The 19,035-nt window shown below is 44.2% G+C and overlaps 1 protein-coding gene across 7 annotated transcripts in view; it reads right to left on the bottom strand.

The window, feature by feature from the left end:
- The window catches only part of CAMKMT (calmodulin-lysine N-methyltransferase), a 266,737-nt gene that overhangs the window by 71,293 nt on the left and 176,409 nt on the right, over positions 1-19,035 (bottom strand). For all 7 annotated transcript variants that reach the window (XR_014174269.1, XM_081940278.1, XM_081940277.1 and 4 more), the window contains one exon: positions 10,866-10,926. Coding sequence is in view for 6 of the 7 variants with exons in the window: in XM_081940278.1 (XP_081796404.1) it covers positions 10,866-10,926 (61 nt within the window). In the remaining variant the exon portion in view is untranslated. The remainder of the gene's footprint in view (positions 1-10,865; positions 10,927-19,035) is intronic.

The following is a 19,035-nucleotide window of genomic DNA, read 5'->3' as shown; positions in this document are numbered from 1 at the left end:
TACTGTTCCCAATCCTGTTAGTTAGGAAGACTTTGAAGGCCTGGCTATTCTCTAAGATTGGGGCAGGATGTTAGTCCTGGTAAGTGTAGTATACTGTATGTTGGTGGGACATATGTTTTATTGTTGTTAATTCCAAGCAGGTTTTGCTATTGAGCACAGCAACAAACGGCATTTTATTGCTGTATGATGCCTGGAGTTGTACTTTTGTGAGTTAGGCAGCCATGCAAATTATTTAAACTGAATGAATGAATGAATGAATGAATGAATGAATGAATGAATGAATGAATGAATAAATAAATAAATAAATAAATAAATAAATAAATACTTCTTTAATGTATGTATGCATGTTCTAGAGAATTGCTGACAATACGATGAAAGAATACTTATTGTGTAGAAGGAATAATGAATAGGATTGGGGAAGTGAATTGGAAAGAAGTGTGTCAACACTTATGAAATAGAGAAGGAAGACTGTTCGAATCCGATCGAACACAGGTAAGAGCCTACTTAAGGACCTACCTTGTGGCAATAAGGGTGGCCAAACGTCAATATTGTGCCACCCTTATAGCGTCCGCAGAGAACCGCCCTGCTGCCCTGTTTCGGGTGACCCGCTCCCTGCTGTCGCAGGGACAACGGGACCCCCCATTGCAGGGCAGAGCAGAGGAGTTTGGGGAATACCTGCAGGATAAAATTGATCAGATCTGGAGGGGGTGGACCCACTCCAGTGCTCCAGGGGGGGCGTCCGAGGCTAGTCTTGAGATTCCACGCTGGGAGGAGTTTGACCCTGTTGTCACCGAAGATTTGGACAGGTTGCGCGGGCGACTGCGAGCCACCACATGTTTATTGGACCCGTGCCCCTCCTGGTTGGTACTGGCTTCCTGGGAGGGTTCACGAGGCTGGCTACTGGGACTGGTGAACGCTTCGTTGGGTGAGGGCCTTTTACCAACCGCCTTGAAAGAGGCGGTGGTGAGAGCCCTGCTCAAGAAGCCTTCTCTGGACCCAATGGAGCTAGCAAATTATCGTCCTGTCTCCAACCTTCCTTTTTTAGCGAAGGTTGTTGAGAGTGTGGTGGCTCAGCAGTTCCCGCGTCACCTGGAGGAAGATGATTATCTAGACCCGCGCCAGTCCGGCTTCCGACCCGGTCACAGCACGGAGACGGCCTTGGTCGCGTTGGTGGATGATCTCTGGAGGGCAAAGGATGGGGGTTGTTCCTCCATCCTTGTCCTATTAGACCTCTCGGCGGCTTTCGATACCATCGACCATGGTATCCTATTGCGCCGTCTGGAGGGGTTGGGGATCGGGGGCACCGTATTGCGGTGGTTCCGCTCCTGCCTCTCTGGCCGGACGCAATGTGTGTTGACAGGGGAGCAGAGGTCGACCCTGAGGCCCCTCACTTGTGGGGTCCCACAGGGGTCGATCCTCTCGCCTCTCCTGTTCAACACATATATGAAACCGCTGGGCGAGATCATCCGTGGTTTTGGGGTGAGATATCATCTGTACGCTGATGACACTCAGCTGTATATTTCCACCCCAAACCACCCCAACGAGGCTGTTGAAGTGATGTCCCGTTGTCTGGAAGCCGTGCGGGTCTGGATGGGTGACAACAGGCTCAAGCTCAACCCCTCCAAGACAGAGTGGCTGTGGCTTCCGGCACCCCGGTACAACCAGCACATTCCATCGCTGGCCATCGGGGATGAACAATTAGCCCCGGTGGAACGGGCACGCAATTTGGGCATCCTCCTTGATGACCGACTGGCTATGGAAGATCATGTGGCAGTCGTGGCGAGGGGGACGTTCCACCAGGTTCGCCTGGTGCGCCAATTGCGACCCCTTTTGGACCGGGAGGCCCTGCACACAGTCACTCACGCGCTGGTGACGTCTCGCCTGGACTACTGTAATGCTCTCTACATGGGGCTCCCCTTGAGGTGCACCCGGAGACTGCAGTTGGTCCAGAATGCAGCCGCGCGGGTAATTATGGGGAGATCGAGGTTCTCCCATATAACACCGCTCCTGCGCGAGCTGCACTGGCTTCCTGTGGCCTACCGGGTGCGCTTCAAGGTGTTAGTTACCATCTTCAAAGCGCTCCATGGCATAGGGCCTAGTTACCTGCGGGATCGTGTCCTGCCCCATACATCCCTGCGACCCATTCGCTCACACAGAGAGGGTCTCCTCCGGGTGCCGTCCTCTAGAGATTGTCAGAGGGCGGTGCCCAGGAGTAGGTCCTTCTCTGTGGCGGGCCCTACCCTTTGGAACGACCTCCCCCCAGACATTAGAACAACAACCGATCTCCGTTCCTTCCGCAGTAAACTGAAGACCCACCTGTTTCGGCTAGCCGGCCTGGCATAATTCGACAACTTTTCCACCCCTAGGTCATTTTTAATTGTCAATTTTAGTTTTTAAACTATTAATGTTATTGGGGTTTTAACCTTTTTCAGTATTGTAATTATTTATTTATTTTTTACCTCCTCTGTATGACACTGTGCTGACTGTTGCTTGTGTACGTCACCCCGAGTCCCTGTGGGGAGAGGGGGTGACTAATAAGTTTAAATAAATAAATAAATAAATAAATCAGTGAAGGATGGGAAAGCAAGACCCCAAATAGAAGTTGGATATTTGTTTGTTTGTTTTATCAAGCATTTATTATATTACATATATAAGTATAAACATGATTTTGAATACATGAAATGGATATGGAAAAAGGGAACATTAGGACAGGGATGGTAGGCATGTTGGTGCGCTTATGCGTGCATAATGTTGGATGAAGGAAACAATTGCAAGGCCTTGGACAATGACGGAAGTAGTAGTGAGTGGTGAACACAGCTCTCTGCCATTAGGGGATGGAGGGAGAAAATGGTGGTCAACATGAGAATGGTGGTTACCAGGGCACCAAGTGAAGAATTGTTATCTTATTTATTTATTATTTATTTATTTGAAACGATATATTTTACTTCAGGCTCTTTGGGGGCTTCTCCTAAACTGCCCAGAATTGTAGAGGTAAATTCCTTTTGAGTCTGCACCTTTGCTGTATATTGGATATTCCTCTGATTTTCTGTAATTATGCAGACTAGCCTCTTCTGGCAAGCGTAAAGGTAAGCAGATACCACTCGTAAATTTGATTACTATTTGAAAAAAAATCTCTTTTGAGGAATGATATCTTATCTGGCAACCCCTGTTTTGGAATCCTGTATTGCTTTTCTAGAAGTATGATGTTTCATTCTTTTATTGCACTTTGTTTTTGCAGCCAGCTACATGTTTGGAGTGAAAGTCCTGCTAAATTCAACTGAAGGAAAATGAGTTGACCACTTTAACAGTCTGTCCCTTGTTTTTTATTACCTTTCCCAGATGGAACAAGGTTATTGAAGTTAAAGATGTCTATTAACTGACAGCATGTGAATTTATTTTCCTTAGTAAAAGTATCATGCAAAGAGGCAGAGGAGGGTGATCCAAGAAAAAGGGTGAAGAAAAAACCCCTAAAAAGTGCTTTTTAAAACTGGATTTACTACATGTATGGATATAGCATAGGGCCATAGGCTGTATAAGAAAGCGTGAGCACTGTTGGAAATTAGGTCACCACAGAATACAATGCAGTATTCATGGAAGGACATTGCAGAGGGCCAGGGCCAGGTGGGACATCTGAACAATAAACTATGAATGGGAAGTAGCAGCAACAGAATAGATTTCCAATACACAGGTTGCTGAGAATACACTCCAAGAATATGCCTGTCACGAGTTTGATTATAATTATAATAAGCACTTTGGCCTTCATTCTAGGGTTTTTTGCCCTGTAGGTCTAATTTTCAAACCTCCTTTAACAGTTACTAGCCAAACAGCAATGCTGAAGAGAGGAAGGAAAATACGACTGTAACTAGCAGCCAAACTATCTTTGCCATGGCGCAAAACAATGTAAAGCATACAATGTTCAAGGAAGGAATTCAAGGACCTGGACCTGGCAAACTTCACATAGAAATAGAGTTTACTGCCTTTTTAATACACAAAGATTTCACACAAGTTTTCAAAATTCCATCCAGAAGCCTTCATATGCTATTCATTTCATTTGTCTCTCATGTATGCTGGGCAGGAATTTCCAACCTTGGTCACTTCAAGACTTATGGACTTCAACTTTCAGAATTCCTCAGCCAGCAGGGGGATCTTCCATATAATAGCCATTACTAAGATGACCTTTTTATTTGCTGGTTCATCGGTGTCCATTGATTATATGAACTGGTCTCATATAGCTTTAAAACTGTGATACTTGTGATGACAGTGTTATTGGTGGATGCCAAAGCTGACAGCTAGAAATAGCAATTTGTGTTTCAAGTCTTCCAGAGAATAAGCTGGTTTCCCTATTGGCACTATTCTAGCACACCCTCAAGATGCAAGAATCATGGTTTTAACTGCAAAACTGCCTATGGGGGGTTATCCTGGAAGAGGATTCTGTTAGATATTAGCATATATCGCAGCAAGTCTCCTCTCTGGTCCGCCGCTACGGCGGGAAACAGGTATCGTTCTGATTGGTCGAGAGGCGTACCCGATTCCTATAAAAGGGGAACCCTCCGGCCACAGAGCAAGCTGGATCACTACTACTACTAATAAAGAGCTGTTAAGTCACTACGTGTCCGGAGTCTGTTCTCTCGTTGCCCGACTCTAACATTGGCGACGAAGGTGGGATCGAGAGACAGATAGGACGAAGAGAACTACTTCAGAATCCAGGATTCGATCCAGCCCAGGAATTCGGCGGTAATTCCGGCAGCCATCTCAGGACACCGCAGCGCGGCAAATTCAACAAACAGAAGATGGCGATGCACACTCCCCCCGCTCCGTTCGACCCGATGAACGACCAATGGGAGGCATACATGATTCGTTTCAAGTGTTTCCTTGAAGCGAACGAATACACGGGGATAACCGATTCCCGAAAGAAGAATATTTTTCTCAGCTACTGTGGGCGAGAAGTTTTCAACACAGCCAGAGACCTCTCCGAGCCTACTCCGATACAAGCGGTATCATGGACAGCGTTGCAACAGACTCTACAGACTCATTACGCGCCAAAACCTTCCCGCCACGTTTGCCGCCAGGAATTCAACACGCGGAACCAGAAGGCGGGAGAATCAATCAACCAATATGTTGCAGCGCTATGTAAAGCAGCGACTCATTGCGAGTTCAGGGATCTGGACGAGCAAATCCTGGCAAGACTTGTTTGTGGGTTAAAGGACATTTCGCTACAAAAAAGACTATTGGCAAATCCAAATCTAACCCTCCAAATAGCACTAAATGAAGCAAGAGCATCTGAGTCAGCGGAAAGATCGTCGGAAACAATACAACGCGGGTTCAACGTAAGCCAGCCAGCACCCAGACATACCAGAGTCCACTACGAGGACACAGATCCAGACTACGAGGATCCTGAGTTCGAGGACAGTCACCTGATGCGGAGCAGTCATATGAGGCCTGGGGGGAGACCCGGATTCCGTTTGCCGCCCTGCGCGAGCTGCGGAGGGAATCACCCCCGGTCTACCTGTCGGTTCAGGAACGTTGTTTGTTCACACTGCAACAAATTTGGGCACATCGCACGAGTGTGCCGGAGCGAAGTCCCTGCCTCCTCACGGCAGCCTCCAATGTACCGCCAACAGAAGCCCAACCCAGGGGCTTGGCGAAATCAAAAAGGGCGCCCAGAGAGAAATCCACAAGTGTTTACCCAGAGAGACAATTCCCAAAGAGCTGAAAGGGCGTATTCCCAGAGAGATTACACACAAAGAGCTGAGAGAGCGTTCTACCAAGACGCTCAACGAGAGTATTGTCAGGATACTGATGCTGAGATAGAGTTGACCCAGAGAGAGGAATTGCGAACCTATCTCACCACAATAAGTCAGGTCCGCACCAAGCGGCCTAAAAAGCTGAAAGTCACAGTCCTCTTGGTGGGCTCTCCTTGCGAGCTGGAAGTTGACACAGGATCATCCCTGACGATCATTTCATGGGCCTCCATGAAAAAGGCTATCCCTAGCCTCAAAAAGAGCCAACTACGCGCACCAGACATCCTGCTACGAGACTACCAGGGGAACCGAGTCCCCATCGTGGGTCAAGGCACGTTCCAAATTCGCTTCAAGGACATCATAGCCCAGCTGCCCGTGACCATCGCCAGCGCGCCGTTACAGAACCTTCTAGGACTAGATTGGTTTGAAGCCCTGGGGTTAGAAATCACCGGGATCAACGCCGTGGAGAACAGCAGCACTGATCAGATTTTTAAGGAGTTTGAGGATGTGTTCAGCCCCGGTCTTGGTAAGTATGTGGGTAAACCAATCTCATTCAATTTAGACCCCAAAGTGGCGCCAATCCGACTTAAACCGAGACGAGTGCCTTTTGCACTCCGCCCAAAAATAGATAAAGAGATCGATAAGTTAGTTGAGCAAGGAATCCTTGAACCGGTGGATCACGCGTGCTGGGAAACTCCCATTGTGACCCCAGTTAAACCAGACGGGTCAGTCCGCATCTGCGCGGACTATAAATGCACAATTAATGTCGCGCTACAACAAAGCGCATATCCTGTGCCAGTGGTACAACACTTATTGCACTCGTTGGGGCCAGGAAAGATATTTGCTAAATTAGACATGGCACAAGCTTACCAGCAGTTGCCCGTGGATAGCACCACAGCGGAGGCCCAAACTATAGTGACGCACAGAGGAGCATTCAAATGCAACCGGCTACAATTCGGTGTGAGTATTGCTCCAGGTCTGTTCCAGAGCATCATGGAACGGCTTTTGCAAGGGATACCGGGAGTCGTCCCCTATTTTGACGACATCTTGGTGTCCGCTGCAAACGAGGAGCAACTATTAAAAAGAGTCAGAACTGTTTTGGCCAGAATCAGAGAAAAGGGTCTCCGCCTCAAAAAAGAGAAATGCCAAATTAATGTGCCTAGCGTAGAATTCCTGGGATATAGAATCGATGGTCAGGGAATACACCCCACTTCAAAGAAAATTAAGGCGATCCAGGACGCCCCCACACCACGAAATCAGACCAAGTTGCAGGCCTTCCTCGGACTACTTAACTTCTACAGCGTTTTTCTGTGACAGAAGGCGACCGTTGCTGAGCCATTACATCGACTACTCCAGAGGAACGCAACATGGAGATGGGGACGATCCGAAGCAGCAGCTTTTGCCGCAGTAAAGCGCCTGCTCACCACCGACTCGCTGCTAGTGCAATACAGCCAGATGCTACCGCTGGTATTGACCTGCGACGCATCCCCATTCGGAGTCGGCGCAGTCCTTAGCCACAGGATGCCAAACGGGAACGAAGCACCCATCGCTTTCTACTCCAGGACTCTTTCATCGGCCGAGAGGAATTACAGCCAGATGGACAGGGAAGCGTTAGCTGCTGTAGCTGGAGTAAAACGTTTCCACGAATACCTCTACGGCCGCGATTTTGAACTGATTACAGATCATAAACTGCTGTTGGGACTTTTGGCGGGAAACCGCCCCACACCAGTCTCCCTTTCTCCACGCATGACCAGGTGGACTGTTTTCCTGGCCGCGTACTCATACAAGCTAATTCATCGACCGGGCTCCACTCTAGGACACGCAGACGCACTCAGCCGTTGCCCACTTCTGGATCTCTTGCCAGACCCCACTCCCGATGTACCGGTGTTGTTAATTGACTGTTTGGACTCAGGACCGGTTTCTTCCTGCGACGTTGCCAGATTCTCCGCTAGGGACAATATAATAAAGCAAGTTCAAACCTGGGTTTGGAGGGGGTGGCCGAAAGGGAACGTGGGCCCGGAATTCAAGCTATTTTGGGGGAAACGAGATGAGCTTTCAGTGTTGCAAGGTTGTTTATTGTGGGGGGATCGAGTTGTTATTCCTTATGCGTTACGTAGAAATGTATTAGAAGCGTTACATGTGGGGCATCCAGGGATCGTTAGAATGAAGGCGTTAGCAAGAAGTTACGTTTGGTGGCCCAACATGGACAAAGAAATAGAGGAATGGGTGGCCACTTGTGATCCATGCCAGGAATCGAGACCCGCACCCCCGGAAGCGCCCGCCACAGAATGGGAGAAGCCTAAAGCACCCTGGTCGCGAATACACATCGATTTCGCAGAGCCAGTCCAAGGTCAGACTTTCCTTATAGTTGTGGATGCATACTCCAAATGGCTAGAAGTAGTCCTAATGACTTCAACCACGGCAGAGGCAGTCATTAAGGTTCTATGGCGACTTTTCGCCACTCATGGCCTGCCCGACCTCCTGGTCTCCGATAATGGGCCCCAATTCACGGCCATGCAATTTGAAACGTACTTAGCAGGTCAGGGAATTCGGCATGCCCTCGTCGCACCATTCCATCCGGCATCGAACGGACAGGCGGAGAGAATGGTGCGATCCGCAAAAGAGGCCCTCGCTTGGATGGGTCCAGGTGATTGGCAAACACGCATTGACCATTACCTCCTAATTCAGCATATTACCCCCAGCGCAACGACGGGTAGGAGCCCCGCTGAACTACTCATGGGCCACCGTCTACGGTCTCATCTGGACCGTCTTCACCCAAATTACTCTGCCACATCGCCCCCAGACTCAACAAGCAAAATTCGGAATTTTAGCATAGGGGATTCAGTATACGCCCACAACTATGCAGGGGGAACATTGTGGATGCCGGCAAGGGTCATTGGCATCACGGGTCCACGATCATATTTGCTAGAGCTTGAAGATGGACGAAATTGGAAAAGGCACATCGATCAACTACGAGGTCGCCTGACACACTCAGACCTACGGGCTGCAGACGAAAATTATCTGCCAGCACAAAGTCAGCCATCCGAGAACCCCAACACAGAGAATCACGACACCTGCGAGCCCAGGATAGAACAAGAGGTCGAACAACGCCAAAGCAACGAAAGCCTGCAGACCCCCGAACGCGAAACAGAAAAAGCAACCGATCCTGAAACCACTCCAGATCAACCAGAACTGCGGCGTTCCACCCGTGTAAGGCAAACACCCACTTATCTTAAGGACTATGTAACTAACCGGAATGCTCCGTCTAAGAGGGGAGGGGTGTTAGATATTAGCATATATCGCAGCAAGTCTCCTCTCTGGTCCGCCGCTACGGCGGGAAACAGGTATCGTTCTGATTGGTCGAGAGGCGTACCCGATTCCTATAAAAGGGGAACCCTCCGGCCACAGAGCAAGCTGGATCACTACTACTACTAATAAAGAGCTGTTAAGTCACTATGTGTCTGGAGTCTGTTCTCTCGTTGCCCGACTCTAACAGATTCTGTATTTGTTTAGTCAGGACCGAGGCTGAAATTTTGTCATACACATGGCTGGAATCTTCACCCTTAGCTCAGAGTCTCAGCTGGCAAGGAGGAGGATCCTTACATGATATAACAGAGCCGTTGTTGGAGAACTGTGACAGGATCTCCTTCTGGCAGTGTCATCTACTGGAGGGGAAAAGCTGTAAGTCCAATCCAATTTAGGGTATTCAGATGGCACAAAATACCACAATATCATTTTCCATTAAAGTGGTTCCACCTGACTCTACTCCTCAAGTTTTCTTTAATGTGTATGTTGAGGGATAGCAGTTATTGAGCAAGATGCAGACTATTAAAACTTCAACCAGAAGCTGGATTGGGGATGAATTTGCAGTCCTTAAAAGGGATGAATAAATACCTTTGGATTTGAAGATTAAACACCGGAAGATAAGCAATGTATGCTGCCCTGTTACAGATTTCTGCCATGTATCGAGATTGCAGCTTCAGAACCCCTCTTGACAAAATCCAGCAGTTATGTTTATCACTTTATCACATCTTGGTGTACTTTGGCAAAGAATGCCACAAAAAGCTTCTTTTTTTAAACAAGCAAACAAAATTCACAGTAAAAAGGAGGCAAGGGACTACTAACTTTCACCTATAGTAGTACCAAAACAAACTATCCATCTCCTCACTCCCAAAATTTAGCATCTATGAACAGTTAGCATGGCAGGTAATCTAGGCAATAAGAAAGGAATAGAATAGAATAGAATAGAATAGAATAGAAGAGAAGAGAAGAGAAGAGAAGAGAAGAGAAGAGAAGAGAAGAGAAGAGAAGAGAAGAGAAGAGAAGAGAAAAGAAGAGAATAGTTGGAAGGGACCTTGGAGATCTTCTAGTCCAACCCCCTGCTTAGGCAGGGAACTCTATACCAAAACCCTAAAACCAGTATGAACATGTGTGTAATTTTTTGAATTACCAGTGAGAAACACTATTTGCAAGGGTCAATGGATATAAAAATCATCCTGCTTTTGTTTTACCTGAGTTCTTTCAATTTAGTATTTCTGACTGTCCCTAAGAAACAGATTTTTCAGGGATTCCAATGTTAATTCTTAAATCCATCAAAACTGAGAAATCTAGTCTATTATTTTTTTTCTGTATTGTAACATCATTCCTAGAACGATGGAGAGCAGGGGAATTGATAAAGCATATATGAAAAATATATGGAAACAAAATTATAAAAGAGAGAACATCAGAATTCTCTGATGCCACAGTTTTGCTTTAAAAATGCAACCTATCTTCCTAGAGAACACCTTGCTGACTTTCAGAATAGAGGTCAGAGTAAAGAACGTCTTTATTTTTCTACTAAACTTCACAATCACTATCAATCGATTGATGCCTCACTTTTGTTTCCCAAAAATCAAAGTGAAAGAAAATGCCTTGAGTGGAAATCAAAAGTCTTTGACATATAGCAGAAAGCTTGCTATGCAATATTAGTACCCAAAGGCAGCTCCTGATTCTTTGTAATAGCAACATGCTTTCACCTTGGATTTTTAATAAAACTGAGTTTTAGGATTTAAATCCTAGCAAATTTTGCTATGCAAATAAAATAGTAGTGGATTGAAGATGGTCTTTTATGTCTTGGTTTCATACCTGAAAATTTCATGGTGCTTGAGGCAGTAGTAAGCTAGTATTTCTTCAGAAGGCCAGATACCTATAAAAAAAACCAAGAACAAAGTAATATTTTAAGGCATATTTTTAATCTCCATAAATTGATCTTGTGTTGGATTTTTAAACATAGTTGAGAACACAAAAGGTCAAAACAAAAAGGATATTCCCCACCTCAAGTAGGGTGTCTTGATGGAAGGGATTAAAAAAAAATCAAGAGGATGACTAGCGTGTCATGATCAAAGTCCCACCCCTTTTGACCATGTACTGTACGTTTGGCATGTTAAAAAGGTATATGGCTTCCATCATGTATAGATGCAACTGGCTCTCACATCAAGAATCAATATTTCTTTTAATAACAGCCATGGGTGAGCAATTTTGCCAGTTCTTTATTGTTATTGGAGATTGATCTGTTTTAATCCTGAATTCTGTTTTTGCCAAAATGTTTTTTAAAATGTTATACTTTATTTCACTTGAGACTTCCTCCACTTTATATAAACAGCATGTATGCATGTATAAAATGGATTGATATGTAGATAATTTAAATATATTATTTTACTGAAGAATGCCTACATAACCTTATGTCAAGAAAAGACCAGGAAAAAGTACTTTGATGTCACACCATTCATCCTTCTTTACTAAAGTGTTATAATTATAAAGTTCTTGTATATATTATATTTATATATTCCACATGTATAATTCCATCATCATTTTAGCATTTATAATTCATATTTGCACATAAATCAAGGAGAAAGAATTGATGGAAATAAAAACAACTACAATATGTCTACAGAATAAAAAAATGCATTAATTAGAATAATAGAAATGTGCTAATGTAACCTTGAAAATGAAAGATAACTTAAATAAAATAAAATAAATTTAGAACTCCAAAACCAAAGGCAAAGGGGTGGAGTGGGTGTTATTGGATAGTAAAAAGGTAGTTAGTCACCTGAGCATAGAGCACTCAGTAGCAGACAGATAGTCCAGGCCCCATGACAGTCATCCAATGGGAGTGTTATGGGATTGACTTCTACACTGATATGGGGAGGGTTGGCATGACAGAGGAGTTATATACTAACTATATAAATAAACTAGGATAAGACCTTATCTCCCCATCCATCCCCCATGTTTCCCATTTGGGAGAGAGTAAAGAGCAGCACTGCCAGTAAACCTGCCCCACAAAGAATTCAAAAATCCAAACTGAATTCAGATCTTAGATCCAGAAATCCTCTCCAACTGAAGCTTTGGAAGGCAAAGATGAAAAACCTAAGTCATCACATAATAAATACAGTTTATGCTCAAGTTGCTTTGGTATTCATAGAGCCCAGTGTAATGTGTAAAAGGCAAAATAGCTATTGTCTCCTTTAATACAACTTGGGTCTGCTGCAGGGATCCAGCTCGGTCCTCCCATAAGCCACTAGTCAGTTTCCATTCCCATTGCTACTCAATACCTGGCTAGGCAACTCTCTGAGACACCAAGGATGGACAAACATGAACTGCCAGTCTCCGTGTCAAAATGCTGAGAGAGTTAATCATTACCTTAATAGTTTGGCCTTGTAGAAGACCCATATTTTCTGACTTTAGCTCAGTTTCTTTGTGTCTCCTGCAAGAGCATGCAGGATGAGATTGCTCATCCTGGAAAGGTTTCAGCTACAAATGTCTAATTCAAACTTAGAGATGGAAAGATGGAGGAAAAAGAGACATGAAAAAATACCTCTTTATTTCTGTTTCACACATTTTCTGGGAGTTTCTCCTCCCCAACTTCTTCCACTGACATGGTATGACAACTTTTGATCCTTGTTGAATTCTTGAACCCATATTATTTAAATATTGAAACATGGGAAAAGCAGTGCATCAAAATCAGACCAAACTACTGCAAATTGCAGAGCTTTGAAGGTATCACATCTTATTAAATCAGCCAAGCTTCCAACAGTAGAAAAGCTGGTCACTTGTATTTCAAAAAATATTTTGTGGATTATACTTTAACTTTTATAGTTAAATCCCACTTAAGTAATTGGCTAATTTAGAACCATATGGCACTTATTTCACAATGAATATATTTAAAGAAACATTTATGTCAAACCAAGCACATGACATAAAAAGTCCATTTATTACCATTTATTATTCATATATTGCTATCATGTTTGCAAGAGGAGTCCTAAGTTTCTATATTTATCCCTTTTAAATTAAGCTACATTTTACCTTGGTGAAACATACTGTATATTGTGCCTTGTACTACAAATTTTGAATTAGTCTCATTGTACATCAAGTACCTGTATTCTCAGTAACATTCATTACCCTTTACTTGCATTTTACAGGTCTCCCCTTTTAATAAAAGTCCTTTTTATTCATGGTTTCACACTTTCTTTTTTCATCTTTCCTATCAGGACTGTGGAAGAACATCAGACTGGGTTTTCTATGGTTCATGGGCAGTTTACTGAGTAGAATTAATCAGGCTACCTATAAAAATATGATGAAAATAGTAGCAGATTTGAAAGGAAAACAGAAAATATCAGCAGAAGTGTCTTTGACACAGCTGTGCAGAGTGTTTACACAGCCTTCTGGGACACCTTCCATGTCTCCTTCCGAAGGGCTTTTCTGTTTTCTCCTCTCCTTGGTCAATGAAACTAAGCTTGAGATCAATATTGTTTCTTCTTAGCCTTGTTCCTCATTCTCCTTTTGTCTCTTTATAGTTGCTAAAAATAAAGTGCCTGAAGTGACACACTCGTCTTAAAAACATCTTCCACTTCTTTTTAAGGCATATACAGTATGTTGAATTATTTAATTACCAACATGCAAGTTAAATAATTTAATATTAACACAAGCAGTTTTGCAAATACTGCCCATTTCTCCCACCTTGGCAATATTACACGGTTGGTGCATTTTGCAGAAAGACAGTATATACACAATGACAACAGTGCATCAAGAAGCTATTGTGCTGTCAAAAAATACCAGCAGAGGGAGAAATGCCTACATTTTGCTTGGAACTTTTCTTTGCTGCCCCTGATGCAATTCAAGTTAGGACTCAAGCCACATTAGTAGCTGTTGCTAATAACATTAGCAGAAAGATCAAGGACAGGATCCTCTAAATCTCACCCAATTAAGTCAGGTACCTGCTATGTATACTGCTTCCTTCCATTATTCTACAGGACTACAAGGTGCTATGTCAATGTTAATTCCAAAAGCCTGCAGGTAAAAAGAACAGGGGGTCAGGGGGTCTCTTATAAACAGGTTTCAAATATGGAAGTTACCCAGTAAAGCATTAAAGAAGCAGCAAGACTACCTTTGTTAATTTGAGTAAAAGGAAAAGCTTCTCTTGCTTGAACAGGTAAGTAATCCTCTTTGATGGCTTTCAAAATAGGGATAAGCTTAACAATTCATGTGGAGGAGTTTGCACTTTGACTTCTACTCTGTTGAACTGACCTATATTTTGTAATATGCAAGGCTGGAATATATCTTTATATCAAGAACCTATTCAGATGAGAAATGATCTCATTCATCTCAATGCAGTCACAGTTTATGTAAAGCATTAGGAGCTTTCATTGAAATCTGTGGGAGAGACTAATAAATCTTCCATTTCTTATTGAAATCAAAGATGTTTTAAAATACCCAACGTTGTCCAAATTGTACCAAGTGGCTCTAATCCAGATAAATGTAAATCAAGTCAATATGCTTTGACAGAAGCCTGTGTGGTTGTCATAGTCACTCAGTTGATTTTACTGCCATTAAATCAGAGTATGCAGCTGCAATAATCTCATATTCTTCTGTTTATTCCTGCCTTTATTTCCCCCTTCTTCTGTGGTCTCCCTACTGTCATTTTCTGTACTGTAATCCACTTCAAAAGAGAACAGGCCCTCTCATTCTTTGTAAAATGCCTGCACACAGATGACACTATATGAATAATGCTAATAGCTACTAAGGGCAGAACTAGATACATGAGAAACATTGGGCTCTTAATCAGAAACCTCTTATAACTGCAGGGGATAAGGAGCAATTGCCCAACAAACAGTCGTTGAGAAAGGGCTTTATTCTTTCCTAATCTATTTTCCTTTGCAAAAGTGCATCCCAGGTAATTTTGATTTTTTTAACCCCATCCCCGCCTGCCTCTGAAATCAAGAGGGAAAGAAGCCTTACAAAAAGGAATTTGCAGAAAAATTTGTAAGAGGGATCAAGCAGTATTCATTATAACTACTGTTCTCCTCTTTTGTATTGTTCTGTTATAATCCATTTGATTTTACCAAACATGATGTTTAGTCTAAGCATTTGTTCACATACTGAAAATTAAGATTGGTTGGTTAATTAACACCTCAGTCATGGCTTTTTTCAGATTATATTAACAACTGTACACATTTTCACTGAAATTTAAGATAAATTGTAAAAACATATCAGATTCATCAGACATTGCAATAAAACTTCCATTTCCCATTTATGTTTTCTATTTAGACTTCTTTTGTATGTGAAAAGCGTTCTGCAGCTTTGTGTATTCCCTTTTCTGTGCATTTGATATTTCACTTTTGCTTTAATATTCCTATTTCTAAATGCACCTGTCATAAGTAGATGTACTGTAAAAATTTCACATGAATATAAAAATAATCACTCTCCCAATCGAAACACTGAAGAAAAAAAATGACACCAGGTAACATTTTGATTATAAAATAAACTTGCAAAAATAACAAACAATGCATTATTTATGTTCATGTCTTATAAAGTTAAGATTTTTTTTTAAAAAAGAAATTGATATTTCAGGGAATGCTTAATAGCTCATTCAGAAAAAGGAAGGGGGCAATGCTAATTGGTCTATTATAACTGTTGTGTCCTTCCTTAAAGTAAATTATAACTGAAAAGATTTTATTACATAATGGTATTAGACATAGTACTCGCACAGTTCTCCATTTTGTCTCCTTCTTTAATCCTCTGATAAGCCCTTCTCTGCTGCAATGCCTCCTTGAATTACTACACTACGTGGACTGTGAAGTGTTCCCCTACATACCAATTGAAACAACCAGCAGCCAAAAATAAAAGCCCTGTATCGTATTTTTAAACACAGTTTGGAGGATGCCAAACTGGCCTCCAGGACAAAGGATTGTACAGTTGAGGTGCAATAGCGGAAATGACCCTCTCTCTTGTCTTCATATAAATTGGATTTCTGTTACTGTTGGTATATAAAGGAGAGCAGCAATGTTAGAATGGTCCTTAACAGGATGTCAATCCTTTTGAATTTTCAACCTTTCTGCATAAATATGATCTAAAATATGATCTGTTTTCCATAAAAGCCCCATAACTTGATAAAGAGAAGTCAAACAAATGAGTCAAAATATCATACCTGTTCAATGATTTATTGAGGAAAATTATCCAAAATTACATATTTGTGAGTGGCAAAAGTGAGTACCAACCATTATTCTTCCTGTTTGCATTCTGGATCTAAAAGAGTTCATTGCAGTTATTTACTTCTAGATATAAATAAGATTTGTGTTTCCATGACCAGGTCAGATCTTACTAATAATGAAAGATGAACTTAACAAGGAGAAGCTTTGGCAAAAGCTGCCATCTGAGCCTCTGGATACAAAACTGAAATCAGGAACACCACCAAAGTATGTGTTTTGTAATTCATGATGATGGGAACTTCAGTAAAGTACTGTAGGTTGTAGGTAATGTGGTGTATCATAGTAATATCACTTGAAAGGGAGAAGTAGAAATTTGGATTATGTATATCTATTAAAAATAAAGTCACTAAACCTACTGCTTAGATATCAAATCGTTTTATGATTTCATAGAATAATAGAATTATTATCTTGACCTCTCTCTAATAATAATCTGTAGCTAGTCGTTGATTCTACTCATCTACTGTACGTTATCAACTGGCTTTCTCTTTTTCTATTTATCTCAGTTTGCCAATAATAGCTATTTTTCTAGACTATTATCCACCTACATTGCATATTTAAGATATGTGAGTTTCTGTTTTCCAGTCATCTCAATACGTTAATTTTTATTTGGTGCAGTTCTTCTTGCTGTCTTTCCTGACATAATCTTATCCTTCATTATTTTGTCTAAGTTTGTCGTTGCATTCCTCCCCAAGATTAAACTCCTTTACTTTTCAAGCATACTATCTATCTCTATCTTGTGTCCAAGAAACAAAACTATTTAATCATTTCAATTTTCGTGGAGTGGACCTCATATCTGGCAGAAACAGCAAACCCCCTCATTCTCAGACCTTGCAGGGATAACGGAGACCTGGTTGGGCCACGAGGGTGGTTTACCCCTCGTGGAAATGTGCCCACCAGGTTTCCGGGCATTCCATCAGCCCCGGGCCCTGGGTAAGGGTGGTGGGGTGGCGGTGGTTATTCGGGAATGTTTAGAGCCGAGGGAGTTCACTGTCCCTCAGATACCTGGGTGTGAGTCCCTTGGTGTGAACTGGGGCCCAGGGAGGCAGTGGGGCTTGCTGATTGTATACTTGGCTCCTCGCTATGCATCAGCAGCCCTGCCCGAGCTCCTCGAGCTAATCTCAGCGACGGCAGTTGAGACCCCCAGACTCTTGGTCATGGGGGACTTCAACTTGCCGTCGACGGGAGCGGCTTCCGAGGTGGCTCGGGAGTTCATGGCTTCCATGACGGCCATGGACCTGACCCAATTAGTTCAGGGCCCCACTCACGAAGGGGGCCACACACTGGACCTCATTTTTGTATCTGAACAGTGGACGAGTGATCTGGGAATAGGGGGCTTAGTCATCACGCCCCTGTCATGGTCAGATCACTCATCCATCCGGCTGGACTTCCCTGGCGCTATCCCCCACCGCGAGGAGGCGGAACCAGACTCTACAAGCTGGTACCGCCCCAGGCACCTGATGGAATCGGATAGATTCCAGACGGAGCTTGGGCCAATACCTGTAGCCCTGTCCTGCTCCCGCTCCGAGGACCTAGTGACTGCCTGGAATAGGGCGACGACTGGGGCCTTGGACCGGGTTGCGCCTTTGCGACCTCTCCTGCGGCATCGACCCACCCGGGCTCCTTGGTTTACTGAGGAGCTAAGGGTGATGAAGCGCCACAGGAGACGTCTAGAGAGCAGGTGGAGGTCCTCACGCTCCGAATCTGACCGAACACAGGTAAGAGCCTATTTGCGGACTTACCTTGTGGCAATAAGAGCGGCCAAGCGTAGGCATTGTGCCGCCCTTATTGCGTCCGCGGATAACCGCCCTGCCGCCCTGTTTCGGGTGACCCACTCCCTTTTATCGCAGGGGACGCGGGGGGCACCCTTACAGGGAAGAGCAGAGGAGTTTGGGGAATATCTGCAGGACAAAATTGCTCAGATCCGGAGCGGATGGACCTCCGTCAGTGGACCAGACGAGCCGTCAACAGCGAGTCTTGAGAGACCATTCTGGGAGGAGTTTGACTCTGTTGCCCCCGAGGATTTAGACAGGTTGCGTAGATGGCTGCGGCCCACTACATGTTCAATGGACCCGTGTCCCTCCTGGCTGGTACTGGCAGCCTGGGAGGTGACACGAGGCTGGCTTCTGGGCCTGGTGAACGCCTCATTGGGTGAGGGATACTTACCAACCGCCTTGAAAGAGGCGGTGGTGAGACCCTTGCTCAAGAGGCCTTCGCTCGACCCAATGGAGCTAGTTAATTACCGTCCAGTCTCCAACCTCCCCTTTTTGGCGAAGGTTGTTGAGAATGTGGTGGTGCAGCAGTTTCCATGACACCTGGACGAATCCGATTATCTAGACCCACGCCAGTCCGGCTTCCGACCCGGGCACAGCACAGAGACAGCCTTGGTCGCGTTGGTTGATGATCTCTGGAGGGCCAGAGATAGGGGTTGTTCCTCTATCCTGGTCCTATTAGACCTATCGGCGGCTTTTGATACCATCGACCATGGTATCCTATTGCGCCGGTTGGAGGGGATAGGAGTCGGAGGCACCGTTTTGCGGTGGTTCGGCTCCTACCTCTCCGACCGGAAGCAATGTGTGTTGACAGGGGGGCAGAGGTCGACCCTGAGGCCACTCACTTGTGGGGTGCCACAGGGGTCGGTCCTGTCGCCTCTCCTGTTCAACGCATATGTGAAGCCACTGGGTGAGATCATCCGTGGTTTTGGGGTTGAGTACCACCTGTACGCTGATGATACTCAGCTGTACATTTCAACCCCAAACCACCCCAACGAGGCT

The sequence above is a fragment of the Natrix helvetica genome (genome assembly GCF_964273705.1).
Source record: "Natrix helvetica genome assembly, chromosome: 2".
Classification (NCBI taxonomy): Eukaryota; Metazoa; Chordata; class Lepidosauria; order Squamata; family Natricidae; genus Natrix; species Natrix helvetica.
This window is presented reverse-complemented; position numbering and strand designations above follow the sequence as displayed.